Here is an 18107-nt window from a genome sequence, read left to right on the forward strand (position 1 = left end):
TGAATACAAGTTTGTTTTTCCATCAGGATCAATAATAAATCTCAATTTTGTTTTTCCTAGGTGGGATTGATTATTTGGGGTTATTAATTTGAGCTTTTTAATTAAATTAACTGCAAGAAAATGTGTCCATTGAACTTAGAGCCTCATACAAGTGAGTGCTGACCCATTCCAGATCAATCCTCAGACAGAGGGATGGATCCATTGATAAACAGCATCATCAGAGTAATCCAGGTCCCTGTTGGAGTCAGTCAGAGCATTTCCATAGAGAGACACTTTGCATCAGCAGCACCATGCTCCAGTGCTCTGGGAGACCTTATAGTCCTGAGAGTTGAACACTGGATGACTGACAGCTGTCCTTCATGACAACAGAAGCCACAGAAATCCTCCTCATCAAAAACATGACTTTGATCTGCGTCCTCATCTGGACTCTCCTCTGCTGCTGCTTCACAGGTAAAGTCCAGAGAATCAAACTCCTCTCCTCTGTGAACATCCGTCCCTCTGAAATGAAGCGGACAAAACCATGACGCTGCTTTATGTCTTTGTCTCTGTATCCTCAGAGTCCAGAGGCCAGATCACAGTGACTCAGTCTGGAGCAGTGAGCTCTGCTCCGGGACGCTCCGTCTCCATCACATGTAGGACCAGTCAGGGGGTTTATAATGGGGACTATTTAGTCTGGTACCAACAGAGAGATGGAGGAACTCCTAAACTGCTCAGTTACCGTGCTAGCACTCGAGCATCAGGGATTTCAAACCGTTTTACAGGCAGTGGATCAAACTCTGGCTTCACTCTGACCATCAGTGGAGTCCAGACTGATGATGCAGCAGTTTACTACTGTCAGAGTGCACATTACCCCAACAGTCAGTGGGTGTTCACACAGTGAAAAAGCGTCGTACAAAAACCTCCCTCAGTCAGACTGAACAGGAACTGAACTGACTGCTGCAGCTGGAAGCTACTGCAGGGACTGATACACTTCACTGAGGACACACACACACACACACACACACACACACACACACACACACACACACACACACACACACACACACACACACACACACACACACACACACACACACACACACACTTTCATCTCCATTAAGTGTGTAACTTTTTCAAGCAAAGACTTAGAAATATTTCTAATAATATATTAAGTGAATGAACTCATACACACCATAGTAAAATACTAAAAAATAGCCACACTAAACTCATGGGTCCTCAGCTTCTTTTTTGAACAGTGTTCACTTCTGTCTAACTGGAGTGACTCCCAAAGATCAAAAGTCCCGACTTCAAATCAAAGGTCACCTTCACTTTAAAGTCTGTAGTGAGGTAAATCCAGCAAGCCCTGATCATGAGACGTTCCTGACCTCCTAGTGATACAGCCCTGTAGAAGGTCAGAGATAAAGGAGGCGGTCTGACCATGCAGAGCTCCAAAAGGGATCACAAGTATCTTAAACTGGACTCTTTATTTAATGTGGAGCCATGAATACAAATCAAGCTGTTACATGAGATCTTTTCAAAGAGCCGGTCAAAGTTCATTTAACAGTCCTTTGGACATTTCAGTGAGTGATGGCTGTGAAAGTGAAGAAGAAATGGAGTTACACAGTTTAAATGGACAAATAAATATGTAAATGATCATCTCCAGCTTAGCTTGAAGCACATTGGGATTCAACTTAACAAATAATGTAAACGGTAAACAACAGATGTGAATCCAACACTTCATGCTGCTCAACAGTCAATGTCTGATCTAAAGTGTTAGCCCTATTTCAGACAGTATGAACAGATGAGGAAAAAGGAGCATCTGAGAATTGTAATAATACAACTTTATGGAGATGAAAGAAAAGCATCAGCATCTCAGGTATCTTCTCTGAGTATATTCATCATACAATTATATTCCCCACCAATGATATTCATTTTTACATCATATAAAACTGCCTGGTTTCATCTTAATGACCATAATGTGATCAGCCATTAAAGAAAGTATTCTGTCTAATGCCACTCTCCTTCTAGATCAATAACCTTTTTTTCTTTCACGTGTGTTAAACAACATATATTTCTACACTTTAAAATCTTCTCACCAACAGGCTCAACTTGCTGCTTTGTGTGAACCAAATGAACTTGTGTACGACATAGTAATCTTTGAGAGCCCATTATGTAGTGAAACATGAAACAGTGAATGCTGTCAGCACTGAGGGGGAACACCATGCTGTTTGAGGACAGCTACACTTCACTGACTCTGTGTGTTTGCATATGTGTCCTGCCTCTCTGCTCCCAGACGTTAAGAGGCCAGAGGTGATCAGCGGCTGTCCAGACCTTTCAGAGCCACTGACACGCCGGCAGCACAATGATGATGTCACTGACTCTACTGCTGGCCACCCTGGGGCTCCTTGTTCAGGGTGAGACTCTCTTCTGAAAACGTTGCTTCAGGATGCAACCAGGTTCCCCAACATGATGATCTGCTATGATGGAGAAGCACTGAGACAAGCAGCATGTACCTTCTTCCATCTGTTCTCCATGTTAAAGAGAGGATGCTCTTCTGTTTGGATGTTGATCATCTTTCTCCACGCTGTTTGTCTCAATAACCCTTCTGCTGTTTTCATGTTTTCCAGATGCATCAGGAGAAATCCTCCTGACTCAGTCTCCTGGATCTCTGTCTGTTGTTCCAGGACAGACTCTTTCTATCAAATGTACAGCCAGTACAAGTATTAGTTCATACCTTCACTGGTACCTTCAGAAACCTGGAGAAGCTCCTAAACTCTTGGTATATCGTGCTACATCTCTTCAGTCTGGAGTTTCAAATCGTTTCAGTGGAAGTGGATCTGGGACTGTCTTCACTCTGACCGTCACTGGAGTTCAGACTGTAGATGCAGGAGATTATTATTGTCAGCAGAGTAGCAGCTACCCGTTCACACAGTGATACAACGTCGTACAAAAACCTCCTCAAATAAAGAGGAAGTGATCTGAATGAACAGCTGCATAGAAAAAAGAAAAAAAAGATATCTTTGATTAAGATACAATTTTAAACTAATAACAAAATAACACTTTCAGCATGCAAACAATTGCTATTATTAAGGTAATTTGTTGTTGTTGTTTGTGAGTAATTATAAGTTTACTAAAAGCTTTAATTGCCACTCTTTAATGTCGTCCCTTACAACTTTATATTCTAATTAACATGTTAACCGATAATAAATACATTAATATAGATTCATTTAGAAATATTTAGTGAATGCTTAATTTGTACTTTTCATGTTTCAAAAAGTCCAGAAAACATTACACTTATAACATATCAATGATACTTAACGTTTTTTGCTCAAATGTATTTAAGGTTTTATAGTTATTTAGATTATCTCTAGAAAGTGGAAGAACTCTAAAAATATATATATTTTAAAACCTAAAAGAGAATTATAAAATCTCAGTGATCCGACCCTGAGACAAACTCAGTCTCTTTGGATACAAACTGTTTTGATGTGACACAGCAACATATGAGTCATTATGGAATTCTCTAGATGATAGGAAAGGAGCTTTGAAACTTCATTTATAGCCTCCTTTAGCTATGTAACACTCCTTTGATTAGGAAACACTCCTTTAGCAAAGGAAAGAAGAAAATGTTGTCCCACAATACCTTGCGGCCGCGACATTAACCTGGACACAACATTCGGCCGTTCACTGAAACAACCGACAGTGACCGAGAACTAAATATCATGAAAGTTACGGTGCTTAATAAACATTTTACAAGTTATATCTTAACTTGCCAAAGGGATTGGTTTTGAACGTTCAACACTATAATAATCAAAAGACAAAATATGAGCGTTACTTTTTAACTGTAAAATGATCAAATAAAGTCAACATTTCTCAGTCTTTACTGAGTTGAGGTTTCTTAAACTTTATCAAACACGTTTAATTGGTGATATACACAGTGATAGGTTGAGGCCTAACAAGTTTATAATAAATACAATTGCATTTACTTAAAAATATTTTCATACAATCATATGTATTGGGATTCATGTGTATTAATACGTTTGAGCAACAATACGTTTCAATTTACGTTTATATTTAAATTCCAACCTAATGAATAATATATTTTTCACTGTTGTCCAGGTTCATAAATCATAAAACAACACCATAAAAACCACTATTCATTAACCCGGTGACGTTTCCCTCAGACGTCATGGAGTAGTGGTTAGGAAAAGACGATAGGAGCTTTATTTTAGTTTCAATTCAAGTACCGAAAAATCAATGTTTAAATTCTGCTAAAAAGACAGAGACTGTAGTACTGTATGTCATGTTTCATCTAGATAGGTAAAATATCAATTTAGATTCATGTTATTTAACTTTATGCAGATGATTTACTGCTTTTTATAATCCTGGAAATATTTTTGATTCAGATTTTGAGAATATATTCAAGGTAAAGTTTAACAACACATGAACATCACACATGGATTTACTTTAACATTAGTGATAAGAGAGAGCTTTGCGGTTTACCATTAAAATGTTCATGCTATGGTTATTGGTACCAATCTTGATTAACAAAAATAAAACTAGGATGAATCTTTTGTGAATTAATGTGAATGAGGTTCCTTACATATATAATATTTTAGAGAAAGGGAATCAGAAGACATGCCACTTTTAAAATACACACATTCATCTTTATTATTTTAAAATGTTGAAACATCCTAGTGATACAGCCCTGTAGAAGATCAGAGATAAAGCAGGCTGTCTGACCATGCAGAGCTCTAAAAGGGATCACAAGTATCTTAAACTGGATTCTTTATTTAATGTGGAACCATGAATACAAATCAAGCTGTTACATGAGATCTTTTCAAAGAGGCAGTGTTACGTCCCCCTCTAGGGGTAGAGGGAAACTACACACACCAGTTGGAATTGGTATAATTATAAGGGAGTTTATAACAAAAGAACAAAATGGCAGACAAGCAGCCAGGAGCAAACAAAAAGGCCAACAGGGCGCCGATTTAAATGGATAACCAACAAAGGGAGGACTCTAATAAGTGAGCCTACTTAAATACAAAGGAATATACATAATAAACAAAATAACCCTCACTATCACAGTGGTACAAACTAATGAAAAGGAGGCTGTAAGAAAACACAGCTAAGCTAAATAACTACACTCAACGTAAAGGCTAAGCTACTCTAGTCACATCTAATCATAACAACACTACTGAACACAGACCAAACAAGTTAACCACTGCTAACAGATTTATACACAAACCAAGAGCAAGTAGCGAGAGGCGTCTGTTCACACAACAGAGCCTCCAGAGTGATCGTCAGTCACAGGGTGTTTCTCAATCGCGAGTACGCTTGCTTGGTAGCACATGTCTGCCGAGCATCTTGCTTCAGAAGCGAGTCAAGAATACTTCCTGGCATTCGGAAAACGAAGGCTAGCAAGTGTGCAGGTGTGCGTCATATGATAGGCCCCGCCTTACATCTTCCGCCACAGATTTGAGGAAATTGGTCCATGCGCAAAGCATTGTGGGGATTTTAAGACCGCGGAGTCTACTCATGTGCAGCCTCGATATTTCTCCAAACGGAGTACGCCGGGCTCGGTAGATTTCCAAGTATGCTGGAGATTGGAACAGTACTTCGGCGGCACTCGATGACGTAGTATGCTTGAAATAGTGGCTCTGAAGCAGCTTTACTCGCGATTGAGAAACACCCACAGGCTTTGAAGTCATCTCCAGCAGGTATGCGCCGGCTGTGCGCTGCGATTGGAGTGCGTCGGGCCGGCGTGCTCCAATCACAATCTTCGGGGGCACCCCCACAATGCTTTGCGCACGGACCAATTTCCCCAAATCTGTGGCGGAAAATGTAAGACGGGGCCATGACGCCCACCTGCACACTTGCTAGCCTGTTCCACTCTTCGTTTTCCGAATGCCAGCAAGTATTCTTGCCTCGCTTCTGAAGCAAGATGCTCGGCAGACATGTGCTACCAAGCAAGCGTACTCGCGATTGAGAAACACCCAGTTAAGACGACCAGGAAGGCGGCAGCCGTAACGGGCGTTCAAAGTTCATTTAACAGTCCTTTGGACATTTCAGTGAGTGATGGCTGTGAAAGTAAAGAAGAAATGGAGTTACACAGTTTAAATGGACAAATAAATATGTAAATGTGATCAGCCATTAAAGAAAGTATTCTGTCTAATGCCACTCTCCTTCTAGATTTACAAAAAGGATGAATTGCCGACATCGGACTTTACATTTTTGTCAAAATGAATCATGTAAATTAAAGTAGCTACTGTATAAGAAAACTTGCAACGCTGAATTTGTATTCTGGTGTGAAACCTTTTAACAATCTGTATCAACAACCTTTTTTTCTTTCACGTGTGTTAAACAACATATATTTCTACACTTTAAAATCTTCTCACCAACAGGCTCAACTTGCTGCTTTGTGTGAACCAAATGAACTTGTGTACGACATAGTAATCTTTGAGAGCCCATTATGTAGTGAAACATGAAACAGTGAATGCTGTCAGCACTGAGGGGGAACTCCATGCTGTTTGAGGACAGCTACACTTCACTGACTCTGTGTGTTTGCATATGTGTCCTGCCTCTCTGCTCCCAGACGTTAAGAGGCCAGAGGTGATCAGCGGCTGTCCAGACCTTTCAGAGCCACTGACACACCGGCAGCACAATGATGATGTCACTGACTCTACTGCTGGCCACCCTGGGGCTCCTTGTTCAGGGTGAGACTCTCTTCTGAAAACTTTGCTTCAGGATGCAACCAGGTTCCCCAACATGATGATCTGCTATGATGGAGAAGCACTGAGACAAGCAGCATGTACCTTCTTCCATCTGTTCTCCATGTTAAAGAGAGGATGCTCTTCTGTTTGGATGTTGATCATCTTTCTCCACGCTGTTTGTCTCAATAACCCTTCTGCTGTTTTCATGTTTTCCAGATTCATCAGGAGAAATCCTCCTGACTCAGTCTCCTGGATCTCTGTCTGTTGTTCCAGGACAGACTCTTTCCATCAAATGTACAGCCAGTACAAGTGTTGGTAATAACCTTCACTGGTACCTTCAGAAACCTGGAGAAGCTCCTAAACTCTTGGTAAATTATGCTACAAATCTTCAATCTGGAGTTTCAAATCGTTTCAGTGGAAGTGGATCTGGGACTATCTACTACACTCTGACCGTCACTGGAGTTCAGACTGTAGATGCAGGAGATTATTATTGTCAGCAGTGTTACAGCTACCCGTTCACACAGTGATACAACGTCGTACAAATACCTCTTCAAATAAAGAGGAAGTGATCTGAATGAACAGCTGCACAGAAACGAAAATAACTATAAGATTAATTAATTAACATTTTTTAAATGTAATACCACAACAGCACTTTCAGCATTCAAATGATTTGAATATTTCAGTTAAAAATAGTTTTACAATTTCTTTGTGATTTGTGAGTACCAAAAGGTTTGCTAACAGCTTTAATAGCCACTCTATAACATTGGCCCTAATAACTGTCAACCCCAAGTCACATTATAGCACATATTTAATACACTAATGTAGATTTTGTATAAATATTGAGTGAATGCTACATTCCTACTTTTTATGTTTGCTTTCTAAAGTCATTTAACAATAATAATATTAATAACATTTCATTTATATAGCACACTTTAAAAACAACGTCATCTGAAGGTGCTTCACAATGCTATAAGGAGAAAATAATAAAACAAATAAAATAAAAAGTTATCTAAGGAGCATATTGAATAAAATATGGTCATATAAAAAAAACGGGAAAGAGCATTGTTTGTTTGTAGCCTTTATTTAACCAGGTGAATCCCATTGAGATCAACGATCTCTTTTTCAAGGGAGACCTGCAGAACATTGGTTACACATAAAAACAACAGAAAACAAAAAGGACATCATACAACATAATTACACGGGTACAAATTAGCAACCTATTCACAATGACAGGTATCAAATAACATTTCATCCAAGCGAGCTTTAAAATGATGCAAGGGAACCAAAATGCTCAGTTTCAATTTGTTTTGTATAGTGTTCCAAGCTAGAGGAGCAGCACACATAAAAGCTTTAGTACCTAAAACAAAAAGCATGTTGGGAAAATACTGAATGTACTCTTCCAATTTATTGTGGCTTTTATAAAAGATAATTTCATTGTATTTCAAAATGGCGTCCAACACAAGCACTATTTATTTATAGAAAGAGAAATGGTTAAGTTTGTTATTACCAGTGTTGTGAGTTCAATATTTTTAATTAATTATAGTAAGGGAACATCTTAGGAGTTAGTGTAGTGAGTTTCAGAGCAGTGTAATAATTATTTGACCTAAAACTAAATGTTTTTATGAACATGACATGGGGATTTGCTAACTTTTGATTTCCCCCATTTTACACGACACAAATGGAGGCCACTATGGGCCAAAACTAACACGTAGGTTTCTGTAGGGTTCATGGCAGACGGATGCAGTTGCTCTCAGGAGGATATATAATAAAGGTGTGTTAGCTGCTGAGCCTATTTAGTGTGCATACGACACACCTGGCACAGTTTATTCATTTCACACGTAGCGTAGCGCGTGCATGTCGTCGTCCAATCCTTTTGTCAATCCTTCTTAACCGCCTTCGCTTCCGAATCAGCATTGCTATTGCATTTGACTGGTCGACAATCTGTATTTGTGTTTGCTTAAATAACTCAGACGAAGCTCATATCTGAGGTCGGAAGGTAAACAGACGCCTCATTTACAGCAAGTGAGTGCGGGAGGTTTTTCTTCTTCTTTTTCTCTCGTTTTTTTGGCGGATTGCAACTTTAAGGTGCATACCGCCACCTACTGTACTCGCCGTGAAGTTGTTTGCGGCCTGCCAGTAAACCCAAAGCAGAAGAAGAAGAAGTGACGTCAGCGGTTCATTTGCCTAATCCACCCCCAGGAACTCATTTTGGTGTGAACGCGATCTGCTTTAGTTCATCAGAACTAAAAGAGCTCTCATGAACTAAAGTTCTCATGAACTATTGTGGGAAAAGTACTTGCTGTGAACGCCCCTAATGATGCTCGAAATGTCCCTTATAGGCCTACGTCTGTTTCCGGTGACTTTATTTTGAAATTCAGTTCCTGAGGAACGGCTAAAAAGCCAGAGATGATAGAATTAAACGAATAAATAAAAACAAGGATAATTGTGTGTTATTGTTGAGTAAATAACAGTGTGTTATTTAGAAAAGAATAACAAATTAGAAGGAAAAAAAGATTTAAAAAGTACAGATTTCAGTATTCTGAGGCTCTGAGCCCCATTTCTTTTCCTCAGACGACAAAAAAAGTCAGACATTATACGATTTAACATAAAAACAATAATCGTGGCTTGATATTGAGTAAGAACATGTTTTTATGAACCACACAGCTTCCGGTCTTCCAAGACCCGACCGGACAAAAAGATGTGTTGCAGGCACGAAACATGCTACCAATAGAAATACATTGCTTTTAAAACAGTTCCGTGTGACACGAAAAAAAAGGGGAAAATCCTGATGGTGATGACGAATCAATAGATTAAATGTCGTGACTATAACACGAAATGCCGTGAGACTGGGTTGGACTGTCATGTTTATTGCTTACGTGCAGTGGCGTTTTATATGTACAAAAGTGGTGGGGCACAAAAAACGTAGATCTGTTTATAAGCTTCTGCAGTGACGTGCAGTGAGGTTCATGGCTGGTGAGGCACTGGCACTGACTCTTCAGGTTTACAAATATTATATTTTGACCTAAATCAAAATATAATAATATTTTCAAAAGCTTTTTTAGTCTGACGCTTCGATACATTTTAAACAGACAGTTCAACAAAAGGATACCCAACAAATGTAATTTGATCATTTAAATATTGGATTGTTCTCTCTTAGTAAGATCCCATTTTCAATAAAATCGTGGTCTTACATTGACTTGAAGATGAAGTCCTCGACTCAAGATCCATGACTCAGGACCACGACTCAGGATACAGGACTCAGGGTCCACAACTCAGGACCACGACTCAGGATCCAAGACTCAGGGTCCAAGACTCAGGACCACGACTCAGGATACAGGACTCAGGGTCCACAACTCAGGACCACGACTCAGGATCCAAGACTCAGGGTCCACTACTCAGGATCCAGGACTTAGGATCCAGGAATCAGGGTCCATGACTCAAGGTCCAAGACTCAGGACCACGACTCAGGATCCACGACTCAGGACCACGACTCAGGACCACAGCGAAAGGCACAGCCATGATTAGGTCTTTGTTTTAGTCAAATATCAGTTTGAATTCAATCAGCGAAAAATCATTAAATGTATTGATTCTGCAAACAGAACAAACTGCAAGAGGAAAGAGACTGATGTATCAACATTTTAGGTTGAGTTGTAATGAGTCCATTAAATAAGATTTAAAGGTCACCTATTATGCAAAATCCACTTTTCCATATATTTTATACATAAACATGTGTCCCCTCATAAACATGTGAGATTATGAAAGTTTCAGGACAAAATAATCTGTCTCTTTTGGTCCTGATCCATCTATATAAAAACCTGTCTGAAAATGAGCTAATCAGATTTTGGCCACTTTGTGATGTCACAATGTTTTTTTGGGCTGTGCAACCATTAGCGAATAACCAAGGTAACACCCGCCCACCTTATCACCTGATTCTCCTCCTAGAGCACCTCTGTGTGTTTCAAACCAAACACAGGGCTGAAACAGAGGGGTTTACTGCATTATACCATGCATGATCTCAGTGGTTTCTAGAGCCAAACACTTCAGAGACATGGTTTGTAAATATCTGAGACCTATAATATATTGTTGGAAAGGAGTATAATAAGGGACCTTTAAGGTCATCTCAATTTAGATTCCAGTTGTATAACTTTATGCAGATGATACCCTGCTTTTTATTTCTTATCCTGAATTTCTTATTCTTATTGAGTCAGATGTCCAGAATTAATTCAGGGTAACATTTAACAACACATGAACATAACATAGAGAATAAATTAAACATCAGTTATAAGAGCTTTGTGTTTTACCATTGAAATGTTCCTACTAAGGTTATTGGAACTAATTCATAACATATTTACTGGATTAGTGAACAAATACAGGAAATGGAACAATCAATTGTGCTTAATGTGAATCTCAATCACTACCCAGTTTTACAAACTTTAGAATAATGTCTGAAATAATTCAACACATTTTTAATATCCGTCGATATCTTTACTCTGTTCATCTGTATATAAAAACTGTATTCTTAATTTTTCGAAAACAGAAGGGAGAACCGAGATAGAAAATTCAAAATAAATTAAGGAAACATTATTTTAACATTTGCAGTTTTATCCTTTCACATTTGAAGCTGTTTAAATGACAGTTTGTTGGGAATGTATAAAGACATTTCAAGAAAAGCTGCTCCGACTTTGCTCAATGATGAAGAGAAATAAAGACATGAATATTAATACTATCTAAACATTACAATTCAAATAATAAAAATCTATCTCTCAAATATTCCAACACAGAATTAAAACGTCTCATAACAACATCATATTTAGTTTTTGTGCAGAAACTTACTTCCAACATCCAGTCTGGTTCCTCCACCAAAGGTCAACCACAGTGATACAAAGTCATTGAGCCGCCGTACAAAAACCTCTCACTGTAGAGAGACACGGCTCTCTGACTCTGACACACTGAACTAAACCTACCAGCCCTCAAGATGCTACTTCACCATTAAAGGTGGAAATAATGATTTATTCTCTGTTCAATGTGTAACTCTCATGAAAACATTTAAACGTCTTTTGCTGGAGTAAAGTTAGCCTCTTAGTGCAAAATATTTGAGAAGAATTTATACAATGACATGGAGAGGCAACTATTTCTCTTAGTTTGCTAAATAATAAGTACAACAAAAGAGAAAATGCTCTTATAAATTAACATTTGACTTACTTCCAAACTCCAGTCTGGTTCCTCCACCGAACGTGTACCACAGTGATACAAAGTCATTGAGCCGCCGTACAAAAACCTCTCACTGTAGAGAGACACGGCTCTCTGACTTTGACACAAACAAACTCACCAAACACATCCACAGTTTACCCAGTTTATATAATAACTGCTTACATTTTTTTAAACAAATTCACAAGATATGGAAAAGTATATTGAATATTTTTTTGTGAGCTGTTATACATTTAAAAAGCAAAATATTCATATTGAATGAAGTACATATAATTACTAGGGCTGTCAGTCGATTAAAATATTTAATCGCGATTAATCGCATGATTGTCCATAGTTAATCGCGATTAATCGCAAATTAATCGCACATTTTTTATCTGTTCTAAATGTACCTTAGAGGGATATTTTTCAAGTTTTTAATACTCTTATCAACATATGAGTGGACAACTATGCTTTATATGTTTGTTTATTATCATTTGAACAATGACAAATATTCTCATGAATATTAAACACAACAACCTCTGAACATTACAAATATTCGCCTCAATTCAACCTGGAACCTCTCTCATACAATAATACAAGTGTGTGTGTGTGTGTGTGTGTGTGTGTGTGTGTGTGTGTGTGTGTGTGTGTGTGTGTGTGTGTGTGTGTGTGTGTGTGTGTGTGTGTGTGTGTGTGTGTGTGTGTGTGTGTGTGTGTGTGTGAGAATATGGAGACACTGTGATGGATCGTTGGAGCTATGTGCAGCTCAAGGCATATATGCCTGTGTGTATGAGCTGTGTTGCGCGCACTATCCGTGCTGAGTGTGCTGTCTGGCTACCTGCATAAAGTCAAGTGCTCGGCGCAGTTGTCGGCGAAATGTCGCTCCTCTGTTTTCATTGAAACAGCTCCTTATATCCGTTAGCTCAGCTAGCTAGCACCAGATGCTAACAACAACACGTAAGGTGTGCTTCGCTCGCGCCACACATACACACACACCCTCCCGGTCCTCCCGATGGCCAGTCCGGGCCTGCCGGTGAGCGTGGAAGTGTGGTCTGCCACAAGCGGGCAGCAGGAGCGGGGCTGTCAGCATCAGCTTGTAGATGGTATTTTAAACTCGATGCGCTCTGAAACTACGGCGGCCGAGGACAAAAAATACACATGCGTTAATCGCGTTAAAATAATTAGTGGCGTTAATTTTTTTTTGCGTTAACGCGTTATTAACGCGTTAACTTGACAGCCCTAATAATTACGCAATTTCTTAAGAAAAACTCTCTAATCAATCGGGCAAAATGTAAATCATTGTCATTTTATAAAGCTTTATTTTAGATTGTTGTGGAGGAAGAGAGAATTGATTTGTGTGGGAGTGAATTATATGAAATTGAAAAATACTTTTTGGAAAGAACAAGTGAGCCCTGACCTTTATATATACAGTCTATGGCCCTGACCCATTCCGGGCGGCAGTGCCCTTGAGCAGGGCACCGAACCCCCATGTGCTCCCTGGCACATGTTCCTGTGCACCTATGTACTGTACTTGTAATGTGTGTATACAAAAAACAGAGAGGAAACAGAATCTTTCCCCCAGGGGAGGTCCATCTTCTTTATCTTCTTCCTCGTGATCAATAATCCAGGTCCCTGTTGGAGTCAGTTAGAGCATTTCCATAGGGAGACACTTTGCATCAGCAGCACCATGCTCCAGTGCTCTGGGAGCTTCTTTTTTGAACAGTGTTCACTTCTGTCTAACTGGAGTGACTCCCAAAGATCAAAAGTCCCGACTTCAAATCAAAGGTCACCTTCACTTTAAAGTCTGTAGTGAGGTAAATCCAGCCAGCCCTGATCATGAGACGTTCCTGACCTCCTAGTGATACAGCCCTGTAGAAGGTCAGAGATAAAGGAGGCTGTCTGAACATGCAGAGCTCTAAAAGGGATCACAAGTATCTTAAACTGGATTCTTTATTTAATGTGGAGCCATGAATACAAATCAAGCTGTTACATGAGATCTTTTCAAAGAGCCGGTCAAAGTTCATTTAACAGTCCTTTGCAGTGGCGGCGCCAAACATTTAGGGTTTCCCATTAATGCACTAGCGCTACAGTTGAATTTTCTACTGCAAAACTCCCCACACGCACATGTACAGTACACCCGCGACTGTTACAATGAAGGCTCGATAATCAGCTCACAGCATATAGGTGTAAGCAGGGGTAAAGTGCTATTTTTACAAGTGTGGGGTGGACCTCACCTCCTATAGGAGGGTCCTCACCTCCTCCAGGGGCATGCTCCCCCGGGAAGATTTTTTTTAAATATTGAAGTTAAATGCATCAATCTGGTGCACTTTGAGAGCAACATTAAGAGATCTATGGATACATCTCTCAACACCCATTTGAAACAGAACTGTAAACAGATTTACTTTTTCTTTATAGATAATTTACAAATCACTCCCCTTTTAAAACTGTATTCTTGTTTTACTGTCATATAGTATTTCATAACTGTTTTTAATTTATGCTCTTATTTTTTTATACTGATCATATAAACGTGTGCCTTGGAAATACTTATTCACATAAATCGTGACCAAACCGTTTGAGACCCACTGAGATAACTAGACTAAAGTTAACTATCTAAACACTGAGAGAGTCCTTTACTTCACCTGAGCTGAGGTTATCTGAGACTCTCAGTCTGACAGGAGAGAGTTCTCCCTCCACCTTGTTGTTGAAAAAGCTCCTTATATCCGTTAGCTTGGCTAGCTATCACCAGATGCTAACCACAACGATCTCCGGTAGATACCCACCGGTGCACGCGCTCTCTCTCGCTTGCTCGCTCGCGCACGCACACAAAATGGCTCGTGCCACACAGGCACACACGGAGCCGAGCTTGAATGAAACACAGAGACCCAGAAGTAAGCTACTTGTACTGTACTGTAGCATATTACTTTCGAATCAATAATTTTTCAAATTATGACATTACATACATCTTGGGGGTGCTTAGGGGGTGCTATGGCTATCCTGGGGGGTGCTTCAGCACCCCCTAGCGACCCCCTGGCGCCGCCACTGGTCCTTTGGACATTTCAGTGAGTGATGGATGTGAAAGCAGTGGTGTAGTGGGGATTTATTTACTGGGTGGACGGGGCGGGGTGGGCGGGGTGGACGGGGCGGGGGGAGACACTATGGACGCGCTCGTGAACTGTCAACGGGGGGGGTACACTGTGGACCTCTGTGTCGTCTGTCAGTTCAACATGATGCAGTTTAAACAATATAATAATAAAGGGCGGTGCCGGCCGTCAGCGAACCGATACGGGCCGGCCTTTCTGCGCGACTGTCACTCAAATGCGGGATATAGTCTCAATTTGTGGGACGCGGGACAAATAATAAAAATGCTGTGTGTGCAGTCCCGCACAAAGCGGGACACGGTGCTGCCCCTCACACACACACACTTCAAATCAAGTTGCATAAATGCTTGAGCTACGTTTCTGATAACACTGGCAATGATTTTATATTTATTAGACTGTTAAAAAAAAACGCCCTACACCACTGTGTGAAAGTAAAGAAGAAATGGAGTTACACAGTTTAAATGGACAAATAAATATGTAAATGATCATCTCCAGCTTAGCTTGAAGCACATTGGGATTCAACTTAACAAATAATGTAAACGGTAAACAACAGATGTGAATCCAACACTTCATGCTGCTCAACAGTCAATGTCTGATCTAAAGTGTTAGCCCTATTTCAGACAGTATGAACAGATGAGGAAAAAGGAGCATCTGAGAATTTTAATAATACAACTTTATGGAGATGAAAGAAAAGCATCAGCATCTCAGGTATCTTCTCTGAGTATATTCATCATACAATTATATTCCCCACCAATGATATTCATTTTTACATCATATAAAACGGCCTTGTTTCATCTTAATGACCATAATGTGATCAGCCATTAACCTGTTAAGCCCTGAGCCTGTTTTTCAGGTCTCAGGCTCGAAAATGACATTCCCAGAACAAATGACCCTATCTTCCCTTCTAAAAGGGTTAAATTAATAATCATTTTTCTCAAAGTAATGATAAACCTGTGAGTTGGATGTAGAAAAGTCAGAATCAATATAGATGTTTTTTATTTTAAAGAAAATTCAGATTTTACATAGTAAAAAACTGTAAATTATAGTGTCCGTCCAAAAATTCTTTTTTACTTATAGTGAAAACTACCCTTGGATGATGGTAAGGTTGACTAAAAGCTTTAGGAATCCAAAGTACAACATATAATAAGTACCCTGTATCAAGATTGATGCAAAACAAGTGACATTTGACCTTTTCACAAAAAGGATGAATTGCCGACATCGGACTTTACATTTTTGTCAAAATGAATCATGTAAATTAAAGTAGCTACTGTATAAGAAAACTTGCAACGCTGAATTTGTATTCTGTTGTGAAACCTTTTAAAGGGCCTGTGTCATGCTTTTCTGGTTATTACCTGTCCCCTTGTGTGTTATGTAGCTTTGTATGCATGTAAATGGTCTGCAGAGTCACAAACCCTCAAAGTACACCCTGTAGCGAGTAAAACTCTAACACAGAAAAGACCTGTCTATGCTGCCCCAGAACGCCTCGTTGGAGATTTCTCTTTTTCCATTTGTTTCTTCCGGGAACCGTATGACGTCATGCGGTTCCCGGAACCAATATGGACCAATCCGCGGAGCTCCTCACACACCAGGATGGGGGGGGACCTTGAGCCAGGCGCGCCGGATTCATTTTAGAAGTGGGGGGGGCAAAAAAGTGCGTGTGTATGGCCCAATCCCAAACCACGCCCTACACACTCCCCCTCCGTGACGGAGTGAACTCCGTGGAGTGACATGGGAGTGACACATGAGGCTCCCTCCTGTCAGATGGAGGGAGACAGCGGCAAGCTTTGGGACAAACTCCCCTCTCTCCGGCAGAAACAGGAAATGCCGTAACTGTATGTAACAACGGTTTCAAATCATCATCTCTTTGACAAAAAATGTAAATTAATAACTCAAATAAAACTCCAAACATCTTTAATTGTGTTACTTTTTTGTAAAGCTCTTTTAGTTTTAAACCTGATGTTTATAAGCTTCTTAGTTTTTGCAACAGTCTGTAAATATACACAACTTTATAATAAAATGCACACATTTACCTTTTTCTAGACAAAACACAGGTAGCCTATGATCCTAAGTTAAAAACATATGAGGTTATCATGAGGTTGTTAACATCGCAGTTTATCAGTGGGTTATTGATTCTGCGTCAGTCTTAGGACAGTCATACATTCCTATGAAGTCTTCATGGACAACATAATCAGCTGATACCCATCGTACAGTCAGAGACAACTGTTCATGGAGGTTTGGGCACTTTTTCCAGTTATTAACTCCGGTATTAACAAAGCTATCATCTCCACATTTTGAGAAAGTTACAAGCCGTTTGACAGCAGCAAATCTGCATATTTCACAGAAGGCCCGTTTAGTGGTTTTGCAAATAATTAACCACTCTCTGTTTTGTACCATTCTGCGTTGAAGTACCTTTCTCTTTGCCCAGACGATCTAGCGGTCTCCTTTTTTCCGACAGTTAGCTGTACAGCTTTACCCGCCTCAATGTCCCGACAACAAACCTCCATGCAGTCGGAACCAGCCTGTTTCGGTTCAACGACGGCGGTGGCGGTGGCGGTGGCGGTGGCGGTGGCGGCGGTTTTGACAGTCTCTGCGGCCGCAGAGCTGCTGCTTTTGGGTTTATCTGGCTTCGCTGGTTCTTCTATGATTGATGAAGGTCCAGGCTCCGGAGAAGTGAATGTCAGGGATGTGACCTTCCAGTTGTTAAATGTAAGTTTAGATTGACTGTATAGTTTTCTTCTGCGCTGGTTCTTCTGACTTGTTTGCAAGTGTATATATTCTTTCTATCTGGTTAACGGCTGACACACACAGAACAACGTAACAAATAAAGTAAACAACGTAACAAATAAACAAATCTAAGCTTTTTTATTGGTTGTAATTTACATGGATACATTTGAATGGTGTGACAATGTCCTATTTGATTGGGTTAAAATGTACATATTCTTCCTGTTATGTCTGCCTGCTTTATTTTACCTAATGCAAACCTGCTCCATCGAAATCAGTCGCATTGACCCGAAGACACATTTTGAGTTGTATACACTGTTGGAAAGAGGAGATTCCTAGCTTTCTAATGATATCAGGATTGTTTTTGTACTCCAAATATTAAGCAAAATATGTCACATTATATAATGACTGT

The 18107-nt window shown here is 39.8% G+C and overlaps 3 gene segments (V, D, J or C); all 3 read left to right on the forward strand.

Moving 5' to 3' along the window:
• The first annotated feature begins 235 nt into the window (after nucleotides 1-235).
• Nucleotides 236-957, forward strand: LOC117478060. The segment is given in 2 exon segments: nucleotides 236-450; nucleotides 558-957. Coding segments are annotated over 2 exon segments (414 nt in total).
• Nucleotides 958-2265: 1308 nt separating this feature from the next.
• On the forward strand, nucleotides 2266-2941 carry LOC117478069. The segment is given in 2 exon segments: nucleotides 2266-2393; nucleotides 2607-2941. Coding segments are annotated over 2 exon segments (360 nt in total).
• Nucleotides 2942-6584: 3643 nt separating this feature from the next.
• LOC117478064 lies at nucleotides 6585-7231 on the forward strand. The segment is given in 2 exon segments: nucleotides 6585-6692; nucleotides 6906-7231. Coding segments are annotated over 2 exon segments (363 nt in total).
• Nucleotides 7232-18107: the final 10876 nt, after the last annotated feature.

Source organism: Trematomus bernacchii, unplaced genomic scaffold (genome assembly GCF_902827165.1).
Source record: "Trematomus bernacchii unplaced genomic scaffold, fTreBer1.1, whole genome shotgun sequence".
NCBI lineage: Eukaryota > Metazoa > Chordata > Actinopteri > Perciformes > Nototheniidae > Trematomus > Trematomus bernacchii.